The 22,804-nt window shown below is 39.1% G+C and overlaps 2 protein-coding genes across 3 annotated transcripts in view; both read left to right on the top strand.

Moving 5' to 3' along the window:
- abca7 (ATP binding cassette subfamily A member 7) overlaps positions 1-8,088 on the top strand; it is a 51,266-nt gene extending 43,178 nt beyond the window's left edge. The window contains exons 41-49 of the mRNA XM_089000401.1: positions 14-140; positions 1,345-1,407; positions 1,585-1,691; positions 1,787-1,928; positions 2,074-2,208; positions 3,926-4,029; positions 4,262-4,354; positions 4,503-4,749; positions 6,271-8,088. Of these exons, the coding sequence (XP_088856527.1) occupies positions 14-140; positions 1,345-1,407; positions 1,585-1,691; positions 1,787-1,928; positions 2,074-2,208; positions 3,926-4,029; positions 4,262-4,354; positions 4,503-4,749; positions 6,271-6,633 (1,381 nt within the window). The 3' untranslated portion in view covers positions 6,634-8,088. The remainder of the gene's footprint in view (positions 1-13; positions 141-1,344; positions 1,408-1,584; positions 1,692-1,786; positions 1,929-2,073; positions 2,209-3,925; positions 4,030-4,261; positions 4,355-4,502; positions 4,750-6,270) is intronic.
- A 2,838-nt stretch (positions 8,089-10,926) lies between these two features.
- On the top strand, positions 10,927-22,519 carry r3hdm4 (R3H domain containing 4). Of its 2 annotated transcripts, XM_089001509.1 has the most exons (8): positions 10,927-11,105; positions 12,635-12,792; positions 14,002-14,126; positions 14,315-14,432; positions 15,691-15,776; positions 17,876-17,961; positions 18,097-18,152; positions 19,692-22,519. In XM_089001509.1, exons 1-8 carry the CDS (start codon positions 11,065-11,067, stop codon positions 19,793-19,795), a joined length of 774 nt encoding a protein of 257 aa, XP_088857635.1. In that variant the 5' UTR covers positions 10,927-11,064; the 3' UTR covers positions 19,796-22,519. The 2 variants fall into 2 exon arrangements, with proteins under 2 accessions (XP_088857635.1, XP_088857636.1); XM_089001510.1 differs by lacking the exon at positions 18,097-18,152.
- Positions 22,520-22,804: the final 285 nt, after the last annotated feature.

The raw sequence follows: 22,804 nt of genomic DNA, 5'->3' as shown, positions 1-22,804 counted from the left end.
TTTGTGTGTTCAGGCCATGGTCAATTGTATCTGGCATCCCTCCTCTCGGTCCCGAAGATGAAGATGTGGCCAGGGAACGAAAGCGGGTCAAAAGTGGCAACACCGATTCTGACATCCTCACCATGATTGACTTGACCAAAGTGCGTATTTTATTTTAGATCTAAAAAAGTGGTAATTCTAAAGCCGTGGTTCAAAACCCATGATTGTCAGACTCAGGGGTTCGACGGAGCCTCTGCCATGGAGAATAAGACACACGATTATTTGTGAATTAATTATGACACGCCTGTTTGGTCATCACTGGCTGCAAATGATCAAATGCTTGTCCAATTAGTGCCGTGGGAAATTGAGTTTGCTTAGTTGTCAACATGTGATAGTCGTGATAGTATATCGTACAAAAAAATAATAATAATCATAATAAATACAAGGTTATTTATCTCTTTAAATGTTTTTTTTTCAGTTTTTAACTCATTCACTGCCATTCATGAATTTATTCGGGAATTTAAAATATGACATAAAGCGCCATTCCCGAATTTGTTCGGGGTTTGTTTTGGCCTCTGGCAATGTTTTTATTCTCCACAAGGGCGCCTAATTTCCCTTTTATCCATGTTAGCGCTTTGTTCCAGCTTCAGCTGTTGAAGCGCTATACAAACCATCCATCCATCCATTTTCCGTACCGCTTATTCCTCACTAGGGTCGCGGGGGGTGCTGAAGCCTATCCCAGCTGTCTTCGAGCACGAGGCAGGGGACACCCTGGTTGCTAGCCAATCGCAGGGCACACAGAGACAAACAACAGTCACTCTCCCACTCACACCTAAGGACAATTTGGAGTGTTCAATCTGCCTGCCATGCATGTTTTTGGAATGTGGGAGGAAACCGCAGGACCCGGAGAAAACCCACGCGGGCCCGGGGAGAACATGCAAACTCCACACAGTGAGGCCGGAGCGGGACGCGAACCGGCGAGCTATACAAACCAATATGTATTTCTTGCATTGTATTTTGGACAGCCGTCCTCATTTTAGGCTCATATAACTCCAGACCCATAAATGTGGTTTTAATATATTGTTTAAAAGCTTGTCCAAAACAAACATGCGGATCAAACCTCTAAAGATGGTGACCACTTGAAGGGAAAAGCTGAAAGGAAAAGAAGAAAGAAGAATTTGTCCCAAAAAAATCACTCATGAAAGGTTTAGTGAGTGTGCATTATTTACTGGTTGGTTTCTGTACCTTTAAAATGGTTGAGAACCACTGTTTTAGAATAAAGTGGAGACAGAATTAAACATGTACACGCAGGCTTTGTACAAGTTTCCGATTTTTGTGCATCAAATCATATTGTACATTTTTCAGATATACAAAGCTGGAAGGAAACCGGCTGTCAACCAGCTCTGCCTGGGGATTCCTCGTGGCGAGGTGGGAGTGATGATAAGCCACAACTTTAAGTCACCTAGCATACGCAAATTGGTTTTGAATAGAAGAGCTAAGATAATATACCACGTTTTTATTGACAATATCTGAGTTACTCATTTAACTACATGTTATATATACATATTTAACTACATGTTATATACCGTAACATTTTTCTTCCAGTGTTTTGGCCTGCTCGGTGTGAATGGCGCAGGGAAGACATCTACATTTCGCATGCTGACGGGAGACACGTCGATCAACTTTGGAGAGGCGTTCCTCAACCATCACAGGTTCACATTTTCATCAACATCTTTTGTAACAACACTGACATCCAAAAAAGGATGCAATTCATGACACAAATACATTACTGTACTCCATTTCAAAGTGTCTTGAGAGAGCTGGACCTGGTTCACCAAATGATGGGATACTGCCCACAATTTGATGCCATCTGTGACGTACTGACTGGCATTGAACACCTGCAGCTGTATGCCCGTCTACGAGGGATACCTGAGGAGTCTGTCATGAAGGTACCATTAAAGACAATCCACCCACAGTGTAGAACATAATGAACACTATACATTTAATTTAGTTTTGCCAAAGAGGTTATTTTTAATTAGATTTCCCCCCAAACCATAACAAGGCTACAAATGCATATTTTGTATTGTGATTTAGGTGGTTACGTTTGGTGTGAAGAATATGGGACTGAGCCAGTATGCTAAGCAAAAGGCTGGAAGCTACAGTGGAGGCAATAAGAGGAAGCTCTCCACCGCGATCGCCCTCATTGGTGCTCCGCCTGTTATATTTCTGGTGAGCAACGTGGTGACTTATTGACAAACATGCTTGATATAACAGGAGTGGGCGAATGCACCACTACAGATGTGACTTAAAAGTGGCTATTAATTGTGAATATTTTTTTTAAATGGCAACAACACAAGTTTTGCCATTGGTGACCATAATGGGCAGGGGAGCCAAAAATATGACTCAAGACTGTTGTTGCTTTACAACAGGGGTGTCAAAGTCATTTTTTGCCGTGGGCCACATTATAGTTATGGTTTACTCTCGAGGGCCGTTATGAATTTGGGGAACCCATTAGAATGTTTAAATCCCTTCAAATATTACATGTAGAGCACACAGCAAATTAATGAATAACTCGTTTTCAAATCTGAAGTCAAGAATAATGACTTTTATTGTGGTTGACATCCAAAAAGATTTTAGCAATCATCATGGAATTTAACAAGTTTGATTTGCTTTCGCGGGCCGAAAAAAATGATGTGGCGGGCCGGATTTGGCCCTCGGGCCTTGACTTTGACACCTGTGCTTTACAATGACTCAAGTAAAATCTAGTCCTCCAAATAAATACAGTGATACCTCAGTTTACGAACCCTTTGGCTTACGAACTTTTCGGTTTACGAACATTAAATTTATGACAATTTTACCATGGCATATAAACTATTTTTCGGGTATTCACACTGAGCTGCCACAATGAGTGATGTGTCGTTCGCGAACGGGCCCGTTCTCCTAAAAGAAAATGGCAGCCGGCTTGTTTTGGTCCTCTATTCCCCGCCCCCAGTCGTTGGTTAAAGCCACGTGATTGGACAAGAACGCAGCAGTGAGGGGAGGTGGTTTAAACATTAAAGAGACAGGCAGACGACAGAGAGGGAATGGATAGAAAACAGTGAAATTTGAAATAGTTTCAACTTTGCTGGTTCAAAGGCAGAGTATAGACTGCAAGGTTAAAATATCCCATCAATCAGGCTCCACAAATAACCCGCACTGTACACTTGATGCAAAAAGCTATCAACACAGCTAAACAGAACACATTGATGAGAACTCGATACAATTATCACAGAGAAAGCACTTACAAGGGATCATTCATCAAGATTGTGAAAGAAGGCTATGTTCCTCATCAAGTGTTTAATGCTGATGACTGCATTCCATCAAGCCATCAACGACCATCACAAAGGTAAATAAAATGACTTTATTATACTGTACAGTTTATTTAATTATAATACCATAGCACATTTATTCCACATAAAATAATTGGATTGGATATGCCTTTATTAGTCTCACAGTGGAGAAATTTACAAAAATAAAAATAAGGTAACGCAAAATAAGGTATATTTTGCGTAGTTGTAAGGCTTAGAAAATTAGAAAGTAGAAAATTATGTTTTATGGGGACCTGGGAACAGATTATTCTCATTTTAATGGTTATTTATGCGAAATTAAGTTTTGGGATACACACTTTTCACCTTACACACTCTGTCTGGAAACCAATTAGGTTCGTAAGCCTAGGTATCACTGTACTTGACTAAGATGGGAAAAAAACATCTTAGGTGAAAACACTATTCAAATCCACAATTAACTTTTGGGTAACTTCAGACTTCTTTTGGGTTTTATGAAGTATGAAGGTGAACAAAATAACGGCATTAGAACATTACTAAAGTGATAGATTGTCATGTGCAAACTTTACATCTGGCTGCATTCTCGAAACATTCATTTTTTCTATTTCCATCTTTGCCCCCAGGATGAACCCACAACGGGCATGGATCCAAAAGCAAAAAGGTTCATGTGGAACTGCATTCAATGCTATACCAAAAAGGGAATTGCTGTTGTTCTGACCTCCCACAGGTAAAGGCTATTAGCTATCTGCTAGCTAGCTTTCTATCTATTTGAGTTCCTTCCGGGTTAAGTGAATGCTGGTGCATGTGGTGCCGCTGCTCACCCACAGAAAAAAAAACTGATCCAGTGACTGTTAAGTGACCTTGAGAGTTTTGAAAGGTGCTTACAAATGAAATGTTTTATTTATTATTATTATTATTTCTTAAAACTGATGGCTTTTACTCTTTGCGTGTATGATCAGTATGGAGGAATGTGAGGCTCTTTGCAACAGAATGGCCATCATGGTCAATGGCCGTTTCCAGTGTCTTGGCTCGGTGCAGCACTTGAAAAACAGGTAACCAAAGTTAATTTGGTGTGTGTGAGACCTCTCTTCCACTGTAGTGATAACATTAAAATATCAAATATCAGTATCAATGCATTGAACACATGACAAATTGCTGTGGAATAGACTACAAATAACTTGACCTCGTTGAACGATACAGATTTGGTGATGGCTACACCATCATCCTGCGTCTGGCGGACAGTGATTCCATTCCAGAAACATGTCCTGTCAAAAACTACATCAAGAGCAGCTTTCCCATGATCGAGTTGAAGGAGCAGCACCAAAACGTGCAGCATTACCAGCTTCCAGCGCATGCCTGCCGTCTGGCTCAAGTCTTTGACGTACTGGCCAAATGTGAGGAGCTGGGCATCAATGACGTCTCCGTGTCACAGACCACTTTGGACCAGGTGAGGACAAGATTCCAGCATGATTTAATAGTGCAGTCGTAGTTAATTGTGGTATTTTAGCAAGGCATGAATCACATTGCTTACTTGATTACAATTGGAAATTCGATTGCCTACAAACAAATGCACGGGGAATAAGATAAAGAGTTTAGAAATGCACTGATCATGACTAAAGCCATCAATACACTGATAGCTCGGTCTACAAACCCCTTGGCTTAAGAACTTTTTGATTTACGAACGTTACATTTATGAAAAGTTTACCTTGGCATATGAACTTTACCGTGGCATCCAAACTTTTTTTGTTCTTCCAACAACAAAATTGCAGCCGACTGTTTTTGTCCTCTATTCCCCGCCCCAAGTTTACAGTTAAAGCCACGTGATTGGTCAAGAACGCAGCAGTGAGGTGGTGGTTTAAACATTAAAGAGACAGGCAGACGACAGTGAGAGTTTCAACTTTGATAGTTCAAAGGCAGAGTGTAGACTGCAAGGTTAAAATATCCCATCAATCAGGCTCCACGAACAACCCGCACAAGCCATCTGTACACTTTATGCAAAAAGCTATCAACCCAGCTAAACAGAACACAATTGATGAGGAACTAGATGCAATTATCACAGAGAAAGCATCTACAAGGGATCATTCCTCAAGACGGTGAAAGAAGAAGGTTACGTTCCTCATCAAGTGTTTAATGCTGAGGAAACCGGACACTCCATTCCATCAAGCCATTAACGACCATCACAAAGGTAAATAAAACGATTTTATTATACAGTGCAGTTTATTTATTTAATTATAATACCACAGCACATTTATTATACAAAAAATAAGGTCTATTTTGTGTAGTTTTAAGGCTTAGAAAATTAGTAAATTATGTTTTATGGGGATCTGGGAACGGATTATTATTATTTTAATGGTTTCCTATGGGAAATTAATTTTTGGGATCCACACACAAGTTCGTAAGCCAAGGTATCACTGTACTTTATTCATTGTGGAGATCTCATTGAGATTCATCCATCCATCCGTACTGCTTATTCCTCATTAGGGTCGCGTGGGATGCTGGAGCCTATCCCAGCCGTCTTCGGGCACTAGGCGGGACTCCTATGAGACTCAACCTCATGCAAGCGCAGTGTACCACTGTTGCATTTAACAACGACAATATGGCAGAATTTGCTGTGTTAATTCGTAAGATTTAAATGTAGCCTAATCTGCAATGCTTCCTTTGGTTCTCTTACCGAAGCTTAATCCACTACTATCATATATGACCTTCTGAAACTCGCCATCCCGAGGTCATTTTGAAGTAGTTTTGGGACACTTTAAGTCATTTTTATTGGTGTTTTGCATTTGACTAAAAATATCAGCCTGTGTTTTGGGTATTTTATTTTCTGATGTCAGGTAGGAAACAAAAAAATGGTGTCGGTTGTCCTTTAAGTCACTACCGAGCTTGTGCTATCCTCTCCGTCACGCAGCAGACCGGTTTTTCAAAAGCCGTTGGTGATGGTTGATGAACATACAGTATTTTCTATTCCTAGGTCTTTGTCAATTTTGCTAAGGAGCAGACTGATGATGATGATCAGCCCTCAAACGTGAACATTGACAACAGGACCGTACAGAGCAATCTGCCCACCCGACGCATTCAGATGGATTCCTCAGGCAACCCCCGCGAGACTTCAATCGCACTGCAGCAAACAAGCTTCGATTGTGATAAAAGAAGAAAGAGGGAAATGAAAACCTCCAACGCTCAGCCAAAGAAGAAATGTAGAAAAAACAGTTTCGGTGGTAATACCATGGAAGAAGTGTGTCAATCTGTAAGAACAAAACAGAGCAGGAAAGATCATTCTTCTCACTTTCGAGTTGGTACGAGCACAGACGACACGCACGACACACCACTGTGACAAAGTAGTAAGGGTGAACTGCAAGCATTCTGTTTATGTTCTTTTGGAACATGGCTTCCATCTGGTGTAGCTCTTACCAGCGTGACAAGGCCACTGACTAACGGTGTCTTACCTTGAACATGGTGTGCCTTTAGCACATGCTCTTTATGTATCTAACCTTGTACTCTTCACTCAGATTTTAAAAAGGGCTTTACAAAGCCATTTTTAACATTATTTGATTTGATACAATTAATTGAGTGTTAAAGTATGCAACATAATCACAAATCAGATTTTTTTTCTTCATCTATTTAATTGAGTGTTAAAGTCTACTGTGAACAACAAATATGCAACATAATAATCACGAATATATTTTTTTTACGTTTTTCTGCAACTAAATAAACTCGAGCTAACTCGACTATCCGAAGAGCATTGATTGCTCTGTGATGTTATTCTTGGAAGTTGCTTCCTTCGTGCAGCCTGAAATAACGTCTGCCCGGACGCCCGTGGCGTGCAACTTTTACGTTGGGCGTACAACTTACTAAACGTCTCCGCCCGGGTGGCCGACAATTTCTTCAAGAATAAATGAATAAAAAAACGGTAGATTTTTTTCAAATCAAACGTTTGTTTCATTCAATAAACGAAGATTTCGAAATCTGAATACATTATTCTGATTTTGAAATCTACGTTCGGTTTGGAAATTTTGGAATGTCGGTTCATTTGGCAATTTGCATACTTGGCATGACAGCCAATCAGAAGCCTGCTTCGTGCTTCCGTCTTTCCCAAGCGTTATTTGCATATCATTTTCCAAAGCAGATGCACAGAACCTCAACCGCAGAAGAAAGATTCAAAAGAAGAAGAAACAAAATTTATGACGCTACAAAACCTATACGTACATTATCCCGTGACTGTAAAGTGTCCTTGAGAGTTTTGAAAGGCGCTTAGAAATTAATGTATCACTATTATTATTAAAAGCATTATGGAAAGAGGAGTTCACGTGGCTTGTAGCAGACAACGCAAACATTGCATTGTGCAACATGACGAACAGTGTATGGACAAACGACAATTGGAGCAAAACCATCACCAAGGGATATTTACGATAAATTAAGCAAGGGAGCATTTCTGGTAAGTACATCCTTAATAAAAAAAAACATCTTTAATACTTTGCAACAATGTTTTTTTTTTTGCGATTAGTCGTCTTATTGTGTTTCAAGTTGTGAAAAATGGGGCAGGCAACTTTATGGCCGGGCAGGCAACTTTTCAGAGTTGTCTGCCCTGGTGTCCGGTAACTTTTTGTCGTGAGTTTCAGACATTGGTATATTATTTGATAATTATCAATGTACTCTATTTCAAAGGCACAAATGAGTTAAAATGAACAAAACCTTCCTCATCAAATGTCTGATTCCGACGTGAAAAGGTGCAGTTATTCCACCATTGTTGTAACCTGCAAATTTCCCCATTGTGGGACGAATAAAGGTATTCTGATTCTGATTCTGATTCTGAACCTATATTTACTGTCGTGCCTTTTAGTGTGGTGTGCCTTATGCTTGGAAAACTTTTATATATTTATATATTATATTTGGAAAACCTTTTTCATTCATTGAAGGTGCGCCTTATACTATACAGTGTGCCTTATGCAGTGATACATTGGCTTACGAACTTAATTGGTTCCCAGACAAGAGGGTGTAAGACGAAAAGTGTTCATCCCAAAAATTAATTTCCCATAAGGAACCATTAAAATGAGAATAATCCGTTCCCAGGTCCCCATAAAACATAATTTTCTACTTTCTAATTTTCTAAGCCTTAAAACTACACAAAATATACATTATTTTATGTATAATAAATGTGCTATGGTATTGTAATAAAATAAATTAACTGTACTGTATAATGTCATTTTATTTACCTTTGTGATGGCCGTTGATGGCTTGATGGAATGTTTCATCAGCATTAAACACTTGATGAGGAACGTAGCCTTCTTCTTTCACCAATAGTTGTATTAAGTTCATCCTGTCTACAGATTATTTTCTTACAGACACTGTTTTTTTAGGTGTTCAATTACCTGACATGTTTCGGCTTTCACCATCTTGAGGAATGATCCCTTGTTGGTATTTTATCTGTGATAATTGTACCTAGTTCCTCATCTGTTTAGCTGGGTTTATAGCTTTTTGCATCAGGTGTACAGATGGCTTGTACGGTTTATTTGTGGAGCCTGATTGGATATTTTAACCTTACAGTCTACACTCTGCCTTTGAACTATCAAAGTTGAAACGAGTCCAAATTTCACTGTTTTCTATCCATTACCTCTTTCTCTCTTTGTCGTCTGCCTGTCTCCTTAAGGTTTAACGGCCTGACTCTATCTCTCTCTGTCTGTAACCCCCACACCCCACTGCTGCGTTCTTGACCAATCACATGGCTTTAACCGAAGACTGGGGGCGGGGAATAGAGGACAAAAACACTCGGCTGCCATTTTGTTGTTAGAAGAACGGGCTTGTTCCCGAACGACACATCACTCAATGAGGCAGCTCCGTGTGCATCCCGAAAAAAGTTCATATGCCAAGGTAAAATGTTCAGAAATTTTACGTTCAGAAACCGAAAAGTTTGTAAACCAAGGGGTTCGTAAACCGAGGTATCACTGTAAATGGAAAAGGTTTGAAAATACATCATTCATTGGGGGTGCGCCTTATACACTAGAAAACACGGTACTTTGAATATCCCTGTGTCAAATCTCTGAAAAAGACAACACTTACACCACTTTGCTAATTGTGAGACATGTTTTTCAGCACACTGCTCATTTTCCCACTTTCAAATTGTTACAACAGTGACCTGTGTGACCCCATCTGTGCATTGCTCAAATATACAGTTTCCCAATCTCTATTGAGCCATGGTGCAAATATTACTTTAAAAAACAGTACGCCATAAGAAAAAAATTCATTCATTCATCTTTCTGACCACTTTATCCTCACGAGGGTCGCAGGGCGTGCTGCAGCCTATTCCAGCTGTCGTTGGGCACTAGGTGGGGGACACCCTGAACTGGTTGCCAGGCAATCACAGGTCACACAGAAAGAAACTACCATTCAAGCTCACACCAAGGGACAATTTTGCATCTTCAATCAGCCTGCCAAGCATGGTTTTGGAATGCGGGATGAAAAACTGAGGACCTGGAGAAAACCCATGCAGGCCCGGGGAGAACATGCAAACTCCGCACAGACCTGTGCACTGTGAGGTCAACGTCCTAACCACTTGATTACCCAGCCATCTAAAATGGTAACAATATAGAAACATATACTGTCAACACTGTAATTATGATCTTGTCTCATTGTACTCGCACGTAAACTTTATATAAAATCTTATATCAAATTTTTCCAATGTAAATCTACCTGGACGCCTTCACAGCCCGTTCTGCAGGCCCTGGAGCATAAAAATCAATGTAGATAAAACTGTTGCTTTAACCAATCAGTGTTTGAGTTGGCAACCCAAGGCCTGCTGGAAGGCCCTGGAAACGTCAGAGTATTGGCAAAACTATGATTGGCTTGTCACATGAATGGCTAGTTACTAGCCAATCATAGTATCACTAGCCACTGGTGATAAGAGCATACTGGCCAGCGCTAGCACACTACATGTACTGAGCTGCATAAGCAAATATATTGTTGTGTTAATTTAATAGCAGTTTGGTCAACCCAGGATCGCTGATAAAATAGATGTGATTTCAGATATACTGTTAAAGCCATTTTCAAGACGAACTTTACAAGAATAAGTGGACATCATTAAGGTCCGAAGCGAGCAAAAATAGCAAATAATATTGGAATTTCATGAGGTTATCATGAATCCATATGTTTATCGTAAAAATTCAAACAGTTTAATGACTACTTCTTAACTTTCTTCGTCACAAGTTATTTCCTGACCAACAGCACCCTCTAGTCGACGTGTCATATCACACCACACTCACAGCTGGTGATTGATTCAGACATAGCACTACTGAAGGCCTCGCAATGAAATCCATTGCCCGCCACTGCTCGAGAGGCATTTCCTGCATTTTTTTAAATCCTCCCTACCCCGGGATGAAACAATGCAATTAAGTAATCAACAGACGCATAAACTCTAAAAACAATAAATAATGACAATAATAATTCAGGTTCTTATTGACAAAATAAATATCACTAAATTATAATCGGCTAAATGTAATTTTAAGTGACGACGTTTACAAATTTCTTTGGACTAGAATCTCGTATTGGTGTGAACTACTTCTTCATCTTCGATCTCTGAAAGGGGCGGGTCGGGCCATTTATTTTTGTTGTCGTGGCTTCCGTCCAAGCTAGTTAGCCACTGCTAACATTTGAGCTTCAGCACCAATATTAACTTCAGGCCCCCGTTTAACCTTCCTTTTGACCACATCATTTCATCACATTTATTTGGCTAGCTTTATTAAAATAACCAAACTAGGCCCTTCGCCATAAAATGGTCGTTTTGACAAAACACAATGAAGATCAGGATTATATGTGAGTGAAAATGACGGGTCTCGCTCCTGAGCCACTCTGCTAACGTCATTTTAAGTAGATGTTTATTCCCGTTCGCGACTGTACAGAATATGAGCTGCTTTGACATTCCGCTTACTGCGTCCACTCAATAGATTTTTCACAATTATTGTTAATAATTGAGTTTCCGTGTGATTGTTTAGAGCATGTTGCATGAAGCGTTAGGCAACATGAAATGAATCTACGCTCAGATTTACTTTTCTTTTTCAATTAAAAATCTAGTTATAAAATCGAACATATGTATAAATATATTTGCATGTGAGCTGAACAATTCTTCTGTCTATTTTAAGACCAAACGATAAACATTGCATCAGCCGCTGCAGTACTCCTGACCTACATTCGCTGGACACTTCATCGGGTACGCCTTGACAGGCAGATACGATCTTATTCCAAGTAATAATCATAATAATTACCACGAAATCTGTATTATTGATTGATTCACTTTAAAGGCGCTCATTATTTGTAATTCACCAAAAATTAGCTGCGCCACACACACAAACATTTTTAAATCCCATTTGTCATTCTAAACTCAGCTCATTTGTTTTTGTGAAATTATTCGTACATGTCTTTCCATTGGAAATGACTCGATTGTGTCTCTATGTCGTTGTAATTGCAATCATTCAAGTAAAACTGGACGATTAAAATACATCTGAGAATTTTTTTTAGTCCAATGCATGTAGTCTATCTATAATTAGCATCAACTCTAACAAAAATACATTTTCTATTTTTCCCCCCACAGTTAAGATAAAAAGTCTTTGTGGAATTATGCCCCTTTAGTAAAATATTATAAATACATTTCTCAATAAATTGCAATGTTCAACAATTATCGCAAAGTGAATAGTCAAAATGCCTTGGCTGATCCCGATGAAACTCATCTTAACTTTGACCTAATTACTTTTCTTTTTTTCTTAATTAACGGGGCACTTAAAAAACCAACAGTAGCTAAAACAAAGGATTGTGCGTTAATATTTAACTTGTTTCACTGCCAGAAGTGCAAAAAATGTGTCCAATCCAGTGCTTTTAACAACAGCTGAAGCTGGAACAAAGCGCTAACAAGATAAAAGGGAAATGCTACCCACTTGTGGAAATAAAAAACATTGCCAGAGGCCCAAAGAAGAAAAAACAAAACCCGAGCAAATTCAGGAATGGCGCTCTACGTCATATTTTCACTTCACGAATAAATCTGTGAATGGGTTAAAAAACAGTATGATGAGCGTCCAAATTACTGAAGCCTAAATCAAGTAATAAATGAACTACTGTGCTCCTTTCATTACGCTCTGTACCGATCATTATTTTAGTATAGTGAGTATACCTCTGAAAAAAAAGGTCAATGACATTTCAGCGCTCACGCTCAACCTCCTTTGTCTTTTGATCACTTATTGTTGTCCACCGGGGAAATAAAACCCAAAGTCAAGTGTGTGTTATAAACTGAGAATGAGATTGATTTTTGTATTTTTTTTTCACACTCAACGATGTTTTTATTGTGTCTTCAGCCTGATTGAGGAGCGTAAATGCACCTCTTTGCCCAACTCTCCAGCCAGGCGAGTGTGTCCCAGCAAAAAGAAGCAGTTCTATATCAACCAAGCCATTCGCAACTCTGACCTCACACCGCGAGCCAAAGGCAAAAAGAGTCTGCGAAGACAGGAAAACAGTAAGCTTCACTGACAACATAATGGGGGCTATAAAGAGAATTACGGATATCAGACACATATCACAAATGTCTTGTTGCAATGAGCTGTTTCAAAAAACTACCATAGTCGATAATGCATTTATTTAATGCACATGTGTCAAAGTCAAGGCCTGGGGGCCAAATCTGGCCTGCCACGTCAGTTTATCCGGCCCATGAAAGCAAATCAAACTTGTGAAATTCCATGATGCTTGCTAAACTCCGAACTAAAATTTCAAATTGTCCTATGTAAACCACAATTATTCTTGACTTCAGATTTAAAAACTAGTTTTTAAATTCGAGTATAACGCGCAACATTTTCGACCTAAAAAAGAACTCAAAGTTTTGGTGCGTTATAAACGAGGCCTGGGAAATAATTCTCATATATATTTAAAGGACAACCAACGTCACTTTTTTTGTTTCTGAACTGAGATCAGAAAAACGTTTTATAGCATCTAAAATACCCAAAACACGCAGTATGATATTTTTAGTCAAATGCAAAACACCAATAAAAATGAGTTAAAGTGTCCAAAATCTGCAAAAAATTGAGCTGCGAATTGGGTATTTTCAGAAAGTCCCGCCCGTTTGTGACGTCTCGTCTTGCCTTGCGCTAGATCAAAACAATGGCTTCAGATTCGGAGAAGATGCTTTTTTGTTACTCATCCGGTTATGAATATGATTCAAATAGTTCTGAAGAGGAAAGCATACATGTTTGCAGTCGATTATAAAAGTCCTTCCCCATCAATTCGAGCCGTAAGGACTCCAATGTAGCGTCCCAGAGCCCAAGCTCCGTAGGAAATGGCCTGATTGGTCTGCTGTTTAATGCTGAGGAAACCGGCCACTCCACCATCACAAAAGTAAATAAAACGACTTTATTATATGGTACAGTTTATTACTTTAATTATAATACCATAGCACATTTATTATACATAAAATAAGGTATATTTTGTGTCGTTTTAAGGCTTAGAAAATTAGAAAGTACAAAATTATGTTTTTTGGGTACGGATTATTCTGATTTTAATGGTTTCCTATGGGAAATTCATTTTTGGGATACACGCTTTCCGCCTTACACACTCTGTCTGGGAACCAATTAAGTTCGTAAGCCAAGGTACCACTGTAAATTGAAGATTTTTTTGATTGTGAACAAGCTGTGATCGTGTTGTCTCCATTTCAACTCTGTCCATCTTTTAAAAGCACGTTTTCTAGCCAATCTTCTTGAGAGAGATGACGAATGTCCCAAAGATGAATTGGAAGTTTGCAGTAGTCCGGCCATCCCATCTATCTTCACAGAGGCCTGGACCAATGACGACTACATTGCGGTTGGTGCACAAAGTTTGTCCATCTTTTCATGACGTCATTGAACTGACAGGATTTGGGTTTCCTCTCAGACTCTGAATGCTAGTCTGTAATGTACTTCGCTAATCTGTGCCGAATGGGTTTTTCACCTTCGGCTGTTGGATCAGATGACTTTGTGTCAAATTTGTAAACTCATTTCTTGTTCTGTCAGCCATGGAATGACTTCATGAATTGCTCTGGAGAAGAGCAAGAGAGACTTTTGTCCCTGCTGGAGCAGGGCATGGCCAAGAAGAAATTTACCAGTTGTCTCCTTAAAGACCAGATGAATGGTAATTCACCTTCAAGGTCACCTTCAAGGTTTTTTTTTTTGCTTCATTTTTTTGTTGACATGTCATAAATATAATAAGAATATTTATTGTAGCTTGATGCAATGATTTCTTTGCATTTATGTATCTCTTTATTTTTAAGAAAATGTTTCTTCTAAATTTTAAAAGAAACTTGACTTACAACGCCAAATGCAATACGATACAATACATCCGAATAGAAAAGCTCATCTTTTTGCTCTATATAGCACAGTGGTTTGAAGATGGTTGGAGGAGGAATAAAGCCGATTTTTCTGTTTATTCAGTAGTGAATCGCTGTACACATTTCCACAAAAACATGAAAATACAAAAATTGGGATACAGCATTGCATAGTCCAGGCTATTACTATTGGCAAAATGTCAACAATGGTCACACTGTTAAGTTTATATTTACCTGAATACAGTGGTGCGACATTTCATCGCTAGGCCTTCAGTCGTGCTACATCTGAATCTATCCAGACTGAAAAAAGTGTGGTGTGATTTACTACAAGTCCACTGGAGGCTACCATTAGCCGGGAAATAACTGACCACACCTTTCTTCATGATATCCATTTTTATTGAAAAGTCCATCTTGACAACGGCTTGAACAGTAAATCTCCAACCGAATACATTTCTACTCTTCCTTCAGCTATTGTGGGTTGACAAAACTGCTATTAAATCAACACGATACATTTGCTTATGCAGCTCGCTACAGATACAGTGTGCTAGCTCTGGCCAGTATGCACTTATCACTCGCGGCTAGTGATACTATGATTGGCTAGTGACTAGCCAATCATAATTTGCTCAAACTCTGACGTTGCCAGCGCCTCTGAGCCGGCGTTGGGTTGCAGGTAGATTTCTGACCATGGTAACAAATGATGGCTGAAATGTGATTGGTTAAATGCTTAAATACAAAAAAACACGGATCTAGAAGCAGTACAACGGGGGGAAAGCGATGAAAGGAAGCGTAAAGATAATTTGGATTTATTTAATGAGAATTCATGGACAAAATATAATTCACATTAGTCTGTTATTCTGATATTTTTAGGCCAGCAGAGAAGGCCTTGCAGGCCCTGACGGCCCGCTACTTCCTAAATATGAAAATAATTGAAGAAAACATTTGTGTATCTAACCTGAAAGTTTGTGCTCTTCAAATAAAACAAACTATTGACAATCGAATAACCACTCACTAATTGATTCAATGTCGTGGCTGTGTTTGAAAGACTAATTGTTTATCTTTGCACAGTAAATCCCGCCTTCACAGCTCAGGAATGTTTCCAGAGAATCGATCGGAGACTGCGAGCAACTCTTCGACGGAAACAAATCCCTATGGTGAGTGTGTTTTTTGAAAAGCATTTTTATTCAAAATTCCTCTCCATTTTTTTCTCTTTCTGTTGTGAACAATAGCTTGCTCATGTTTAAAAAGTGACCAAAGCTCAAAAACCTCATGCCGTCGCCAACACTGCTTATCCAGTACCCGAGGCTAAGAAGAAACCACAAAATGACGAAAGAAATCGTAGTTCACGGGTGCCATGGTTGATCGACTCCATTCAAAAATATGTGATGCAGTTCTTAACTCATTCACTGCCAGACGTGCAAAAATGTGTCCACTTCAGTGCCAGGGTTTTTGTCATTGTCACTCAAATTCCAGGACCCACAGAATATTGAGTTTTATGACTGCATAAATATTCAATGAAGTGTAAGAAATCTTAGACTCTCTTCTTTCATCAGAAAAAAAAAGAGTAAATTGGTAAATTGTATAGGTTTGGAGATATAAGAGCTCGAAATGAGGGTGTCTGTCCAAAATACAATGCAATACATACATCAGTGACTGAAACTCATGACAAAAAGTTAGTGGACACCCGGGCAGACAACTCTAAAAAGTTGCCGGCCAGGCCATAAAGTTGCCTGCCCCGTTTTTCACAACTTGAAACACAAAAAGACGACTAATCGAAAAAAAAAACCATTGTTGCGAAGTATAAAGGATATTTTTTTTAATTCAGGAAGTACCGACCACAAATGCTCCCATGTTTAATTTATTGTAAATACCCCTGGCTGAAGATTTTACCCCAGTTGTCGTTTGTCGTCATGGTGCACAATGCAAGGTTTGTGTTGTGTTTTCTGCTCAAAGCTACTTTCTCGGCGGCTTTCAAAACTCTCAAGTACACTTTTCAGTCAGGGTGTAGTCAGAAGCAGGCTTCTGATTGGCTGCAGGTGCCGAGTATGCAAATTGACAAACGAACGTTCGCTTTTTTCTCTTGAAGTTGTCGGCCACCGTGCAGACGCTATTTCAAACACTGCATACATACAGTGATACCTTGGCTTACTAACTTAATTGGTTCCCAGACAGAGTGTGTAAGGCAAAAAGTGTGCATCCCAAAAATTAATTTCCCATAGGAACCATTAAAATGAGAACAATCCGTTCCCAGGTCCCCATAAAACATAATTTTCTACTTTAGAATTTTCTAAGCCTTAAACCTACACAAAATATACCTTATTTTATGTATAATAAATGTGATATGGTATTATAATTAAGTGGCCGGTTTCATCAGCATTAAACACTTGATGAGGAACGTAACCTTCTTCTTTCACCATCTTGAGGAATGATCCCTTGGAGGTGTTTTCTCTGTGATAATTTATTGTATCTAGTTCCTTATTAATTGTCTTCTGTCTCGCTGGGTTGATAGGTTTTTGCATCAAGTGTACAGATGGCTTGTGCGGGTTGTTTGTGGAGCCTGATTGATGGGATATTTTAACCTTGCAGTCTACACTCTGCCTTTGATCTATCGAAGTTGAAACTCTCTCACTGTTGTCTGCCTGTCTCTTTAATATTTAACCCCCCCCGCACTGCTGTGTTCTTGACCAATCACGTGGCTTTAACCGAAGACTGGGGGCGGGCAATAGAGGACAAAAACCATCGGCTGCCATTTTGTTGTTAGAACGGGCTCGTTCACGAACGACACATCACTCATTGAGGCACCTCCGTGTACGAAAAAAAATTCGGATTCCAAGGTAACATTTTCATAAATGTAACGTTCGTAAACCGAAACGTTCGTAAGCCAAGAGTTTCGTAAACCGAGGTATCACTGTATTTAGTTCGTGAAACATTTTTTTTGCCCTGAAAATGCATCTACTGTACTTCATCTTTTTACTGACCTTTTTTCATGATTCCGTTGACCTTTTACTAATGATTGTTAGACGTTTAAATAGAATATCCTATATTCAGCATTTTTGATCAAAAAGGTCCTTGAGCACCGTATGGTATGAGGCTTAGCTCCAAAAGTACCGACTTGTAACATAAATGTGGTTTCATAGGAGTCAATAACCAAAAATGAGCGTCTTGCTCAGAAAAAGTTGACGTATTTTAACGTGAACAAATCCAGTCTGTTACTTCTCTCATCTCTCCCTATTGTTTTATGTTCTCCTTACAGGGAATGTTAGAAGTGCTTGAAGAAAACCTTCTGAGCTTCTTCCTCACTCAACCTCATTCAGTTTACACAACCAACCTCTCCAGCAGGTATCTTCTCTTTTCCTGTGCTTTTTCTTTCAATAGTGTGTGCGAGCACAAGCGCTCTGCTCAAATCACATCAAATTGCAGTTGATCGCACAGATGATTCTCACCATAGTGTGGATTTTCTTGTTTGTGGCTCAGCTTTGAAAGGCTGCTGCTCCATGCGGTCTGCCAGTACATGGACCTTGTTTCCTCAAGTGAGTGTGACTTCATGTGGATATGAAAAGTATAAAACCCCCATTTCGAATGACAGATGTTTGTGGTTATTAACTCATTCACTGCCATACACGAATTCAGGAATTGAAAATATGACGTAGAGCGCCATTCCTGAATTTGTTCGTTTTGTTTTTTCTTGCTTGGATGCCGATAAAGCGCTGGCCAGACCTCTGGCAATGTTTTTCCCCTTCCACGAGGGGACAGCATTCCCCTTTTTTTCCATGTTAGCCCTTTGTTACAGCTTCAGCTGTTGTTAAAGCGCCATATAAATCAATATGTACGTCTTGCATTGTATTTTGGTCTTCCGCCCTCGTTTCAAGCTCATATAACTCCAGACCTATATCATTTAGGAATTAACTCATTTTTTTTCCTGATGAAAGTCTTCGGTTTCTTACGCTGCATTGAATGTTTATGTTGTCCTAAAACTCAATATTCTGTGGTCTCTGGAATTTAAGAGATAATGACAAAAAAAACCGCAACTGGGGACACATGTTTGAACGTCTGGCAGTGAATGAGTTAAAAATTATATGAGAGCAAAATATTTTTTGGGGGGGAGGCACAAATAGATCACTGCTCAACAACAAAACCAAACCGTGGTGACACACTCCCAAAAGCTGTCATGTTCACAAATATGTGTTTGACTAAAGACACATTTCCATACGAACAAGGTTAATGAACCTTAAAGGACAACCGACACCATTTTTTTGTTTCCCAACTGATATCAGAAAAACATTTTCTAGCATCTAAACTACCCAAAACATGCAGGCTGATATTTTTAGTCAAATGAAAAACACCAATAAAAACGACTTAAAATGTCCCAAAACTACTTCAAAATGACCTCGGCAGTGGCGAGTTTCAGAAGGTTCCGCCCACTTGTTCGTGACGCCCCGCCAGGACGTCTCTTGCCTTGCTCGATAATCAAAACAATGGCTTCAGATTCGGAGAAGATACTTTTTTGTTACTCATCCAGTTATGAATATGATTCAAATGGTTCTGAAGAGGAAAGCATACATGTTTGCAATCGATTAAGGAAGTCCTTCCGTCTCATTTTGAGGCGTCTGGACTCCAATGTAGCGCCCACTAAATGCACAAGATGGCGCCCAAGCTCCGTTGGAAATGGGCTGATTTGTGTCAACTCGTATCAAATAGTAGTCTTGGTGCAACACACAACGATTCACCATCGCGTTGTAGATGTGTTTTTCCTTCTAATTTCGCCATCAACACGGATCAACACGAAGTTTTCAGACCAAATAAAGTACCCAAAATGCATTGTGTGCCGCTTTCTCGGTCAGTGACGATACCTACCGTGACATCACGGTAGTTTTCGTCACCAACTCGAAAACAAGACTTCCTGAATATTCAGCGCGAGTCTTAAAACGTAAAATATAGCTATATGTGGTGGAATCTTTGTAAAATACGCTTAGTAGAAGTCATTTAAAGTGATTTTACAAATTACGTACACAACTTGTCCCGTGGGCTCGGTTGTCCTTTAAAAGATGATTTCCCTGTTGGTCTCTCAGGCAGTGACTTGCATGGGTCTCGTCAGACTGCAGTGGTGAACAAACAGGCCGACTTCCTGCCTCCTGCGCTTCTGCTATCAGCCTATTTGGACCAAAGATGCTGAGACGAGAACCTCACTCACCAGCCTGGCCTTAAAGGAAGCAGGAGCCCTGCGCAATGTCTGTGCAATGATAACCTCGGCGAGCCTGACCCAGGTCAGAAAATATCTGTCCAACGGTGCCATCTACAAGGCTATGTCTGGTTAGAAAAATAACTTTGGGCTTCTGACTGGGCTGTTGTGTAAGTTAAAAAAGTCGAAGAATATACAAAATATTCCACCTCATCGCTTAACCTGATAAATAGCCGTTTGGATACAAAATCATCCCGCTGTAATTCAGAATAATGCACCTCCTGTGTTTAAAAGGGAAGTTATCAGCGATGTAACTATTTTGTCCCCTTGACGAAAATCACATCATATTTTGTTGTGGACATAACAGGACTTTTAACAGTTTCACATTTGACACATTACTTTTTAAATTATTATCTCATACGAATTCATTCACATGTGTCACGAAATACATAAAAAAATCCAAATGACACCGAGTTAGATACATTTTGCTCATCTACGGTCAAGGTCATAATTCAAGGGTAATATTATCTCAACTTTCTTGTATTTAATTGGGAATCATGTATAGAATGGTAAATACCTTTAGGACCTTGTCATGCTTAATCATGACTAATCATATATTTTAATAGAAAAGTTTCTAAATGTAATCAGTGACCCGATGTTATCATAACACTAAAATAGTACAGTGAGACCTCAAGTTACGAACTTAATTGGTTCCCAGACATAGTGTGTAAGGTGAAAAGTGTGTATCTCAAAAAAAAATTCCCATAGGAAACCATTAAAATGGGAATAATCCGTTCCCGGGTTTCCATAAAATATACTTTTCAAGTAAATAAGCCTTAAAACTACACACAACATACCTTATTCTATGTATAATAAATGTGCTATTGTATTGTAATGAAAGAAATACACTGCATTGTATCATAAAGTCACTTTATTTACATTTGTGATGGTCATTTATGGCTTGATGGAATGGCGTTGGACACTCCGGCAGCCGTGGTGGGTGTGTATTATATAAATAGTGCTTATTATAAGGTTTAATTTTCATAAATTTGACATTTGTAAGACAAAAAGTTTGTAAGTTGAGGTGTTTGTAAGTTGAGGTCTCACTGTACTGTTAAGTGGCAATGAAAATTAAAGGTGCTTAAATGACTCACAAGTAGGATTAAAGTACTAGAGTTGGTGCATGAATATTGATCAATGGAATGTTACACTCATGTTGTAGGTAGTGCAGTGTTTGTAACTTGATGGACCATATCTTGAAAAAATAAGTTTTTATCTATATATGAATACAACAAACAGGTACATAAATACCTGGGAACATAATAGGTTGTTGAAATTCGAGAAAATTATGTTAAGCATTCTCTTGTCTGCAGTTGTCCCGATTGCTTCATATATATCACATGCATTGGTATTAATGTTTCGGTTCTTCTTCTTGATGCAAACTTAACATGAGAATTACTGATAGAATTTGAAAGAGCACTTCTGCCTTCGGAAAGCAAAGCTATTTCTGTATTTTGTAGTGGACTAGACATTCATAACCCAACCAAGTTGTTTTTAAAGGACAACCGACACCATTTTTTTTGTTTCCTAACTGACATCAGGAAAACGTTTTATAGCATCTAAAATACCCAAAACACGCAGGCTGATATTTTTAGTCAAATGCAAAGCACCAATAAAAATGACTTGACCCAAAACTACTTCAAAATGACCTCGCAGATGGCGAGTTTCAGATGTTCGCGATGTCACGCCAGGCTTGCCTTGCTCGAGAATCAAAATAATGGCTTCAGATTCAGAGAAGATACTGTCTTGTTACTCATCCAATTATGAATATGATTGAAATAGTTCTGAAGAGGAAAGCATAAATGTTTGCAATCGATTAAAGAAGTCATTCCGTATCAATTCGAGCCGTCTGGACTCCAATGTAGCGTCCCAGAAAATGGACAAGATGGCGCCCAAGCTCCATTGGAAATGGGCTGATTTGTCTGCTGGGAATTTGTGTCAAATAGTATCAAACAGTAGTCTTGATGCAACACACAGCAATTCAACATGGATCATCACGAAGTTTTCAGACCAAACAAAGTACCCAAAATGCATTGTGTGTCACTTTCTCGGTCACATGGGGATCGTCATCAACTCAAAAACAAGACTTCCTGAATATTCAGCGCGAGTCTTAAAACGTAAAATATAGATTTATGCGGTGGAATCTTTGTAAAATACGCTCAGTAGAAGTCGTTTGAAGTGATTTTATAAATTATGGACACAACTAGTCCGGAGGCATCGGTTGTCCTTTAAGAGAACAAAGTCACACATTCATTGTGTCTTCTTTGAACCAAGCTTGAGCAGTTGGCCTTTGTTGCCAGCAACCAAAGTTTGTTTAAAAACTAATTTCTCATTCTTGTGTGATTTTTGTAACTGCATGTCATGTTGCGCTTTCACTTTTTAAATACATCACTTCAAGATGATCATGAAATCCATCTTTTTTTGCCATAATTTTTAATCAGTCATACTATAAATAATAATTATATGCCAACTGGAGCAGCCTTTAAAGTGTGATCAGTTTACACTCAAACTTGTGTATATATTTGTATGTGCTATGGTGCTTGTTTTAAACTATCGTTGCCTCTGTTGCAACTTGTCTTTTTTGTCTTTTAACAGTGTGCATGAGAAACTGAAGGCCGTGTCTGGTTTGACAGATGAATAAACAGACTTTTAAGTGCACTACTTTCCTCTGCTCTGTCGCCCACTCGTTTACTTAAATGGCGATGAATTGTCGGCGGGTGGTCAGTTTTATTTTGTCCACTAGATGTCACTGCTGTATATAGAATCGCGACACGAGCGATTTCGTTCCCGTGGAAATGCATTTGAACATTTATTTCAAAATTACAAGTCGTGCTGTTATTTTTTCTCAAATAGTGCCACTTTGGGCCGACTAATACACAAACATGATTCGTAAACAATGTACTTGTACGCTTTTTGTCAACTACCTGTTACTACTGTACTGAG

Source organism: Hippocampus bargibanti, linkage group LG07, assembly GCF_051943395.1.
Source record: "Hippocampus bargibanti isolate YZ-2025 linkage group LG07, ASM5194339v1, whole genome shotgun sequence".
NCBI classification, from domain to species: domain Eukaryota; kingdom Metazoa; phylum Chordata; class Actinopteri; order Syngnathiformes; family Syngnathidae; genus Hippocampus; species Hippocampus bargibanti.
Note: the sequence above shows the minus strand (reverse complement) of the source record. Positions and strands in the feature narration are given on the sequence as shown.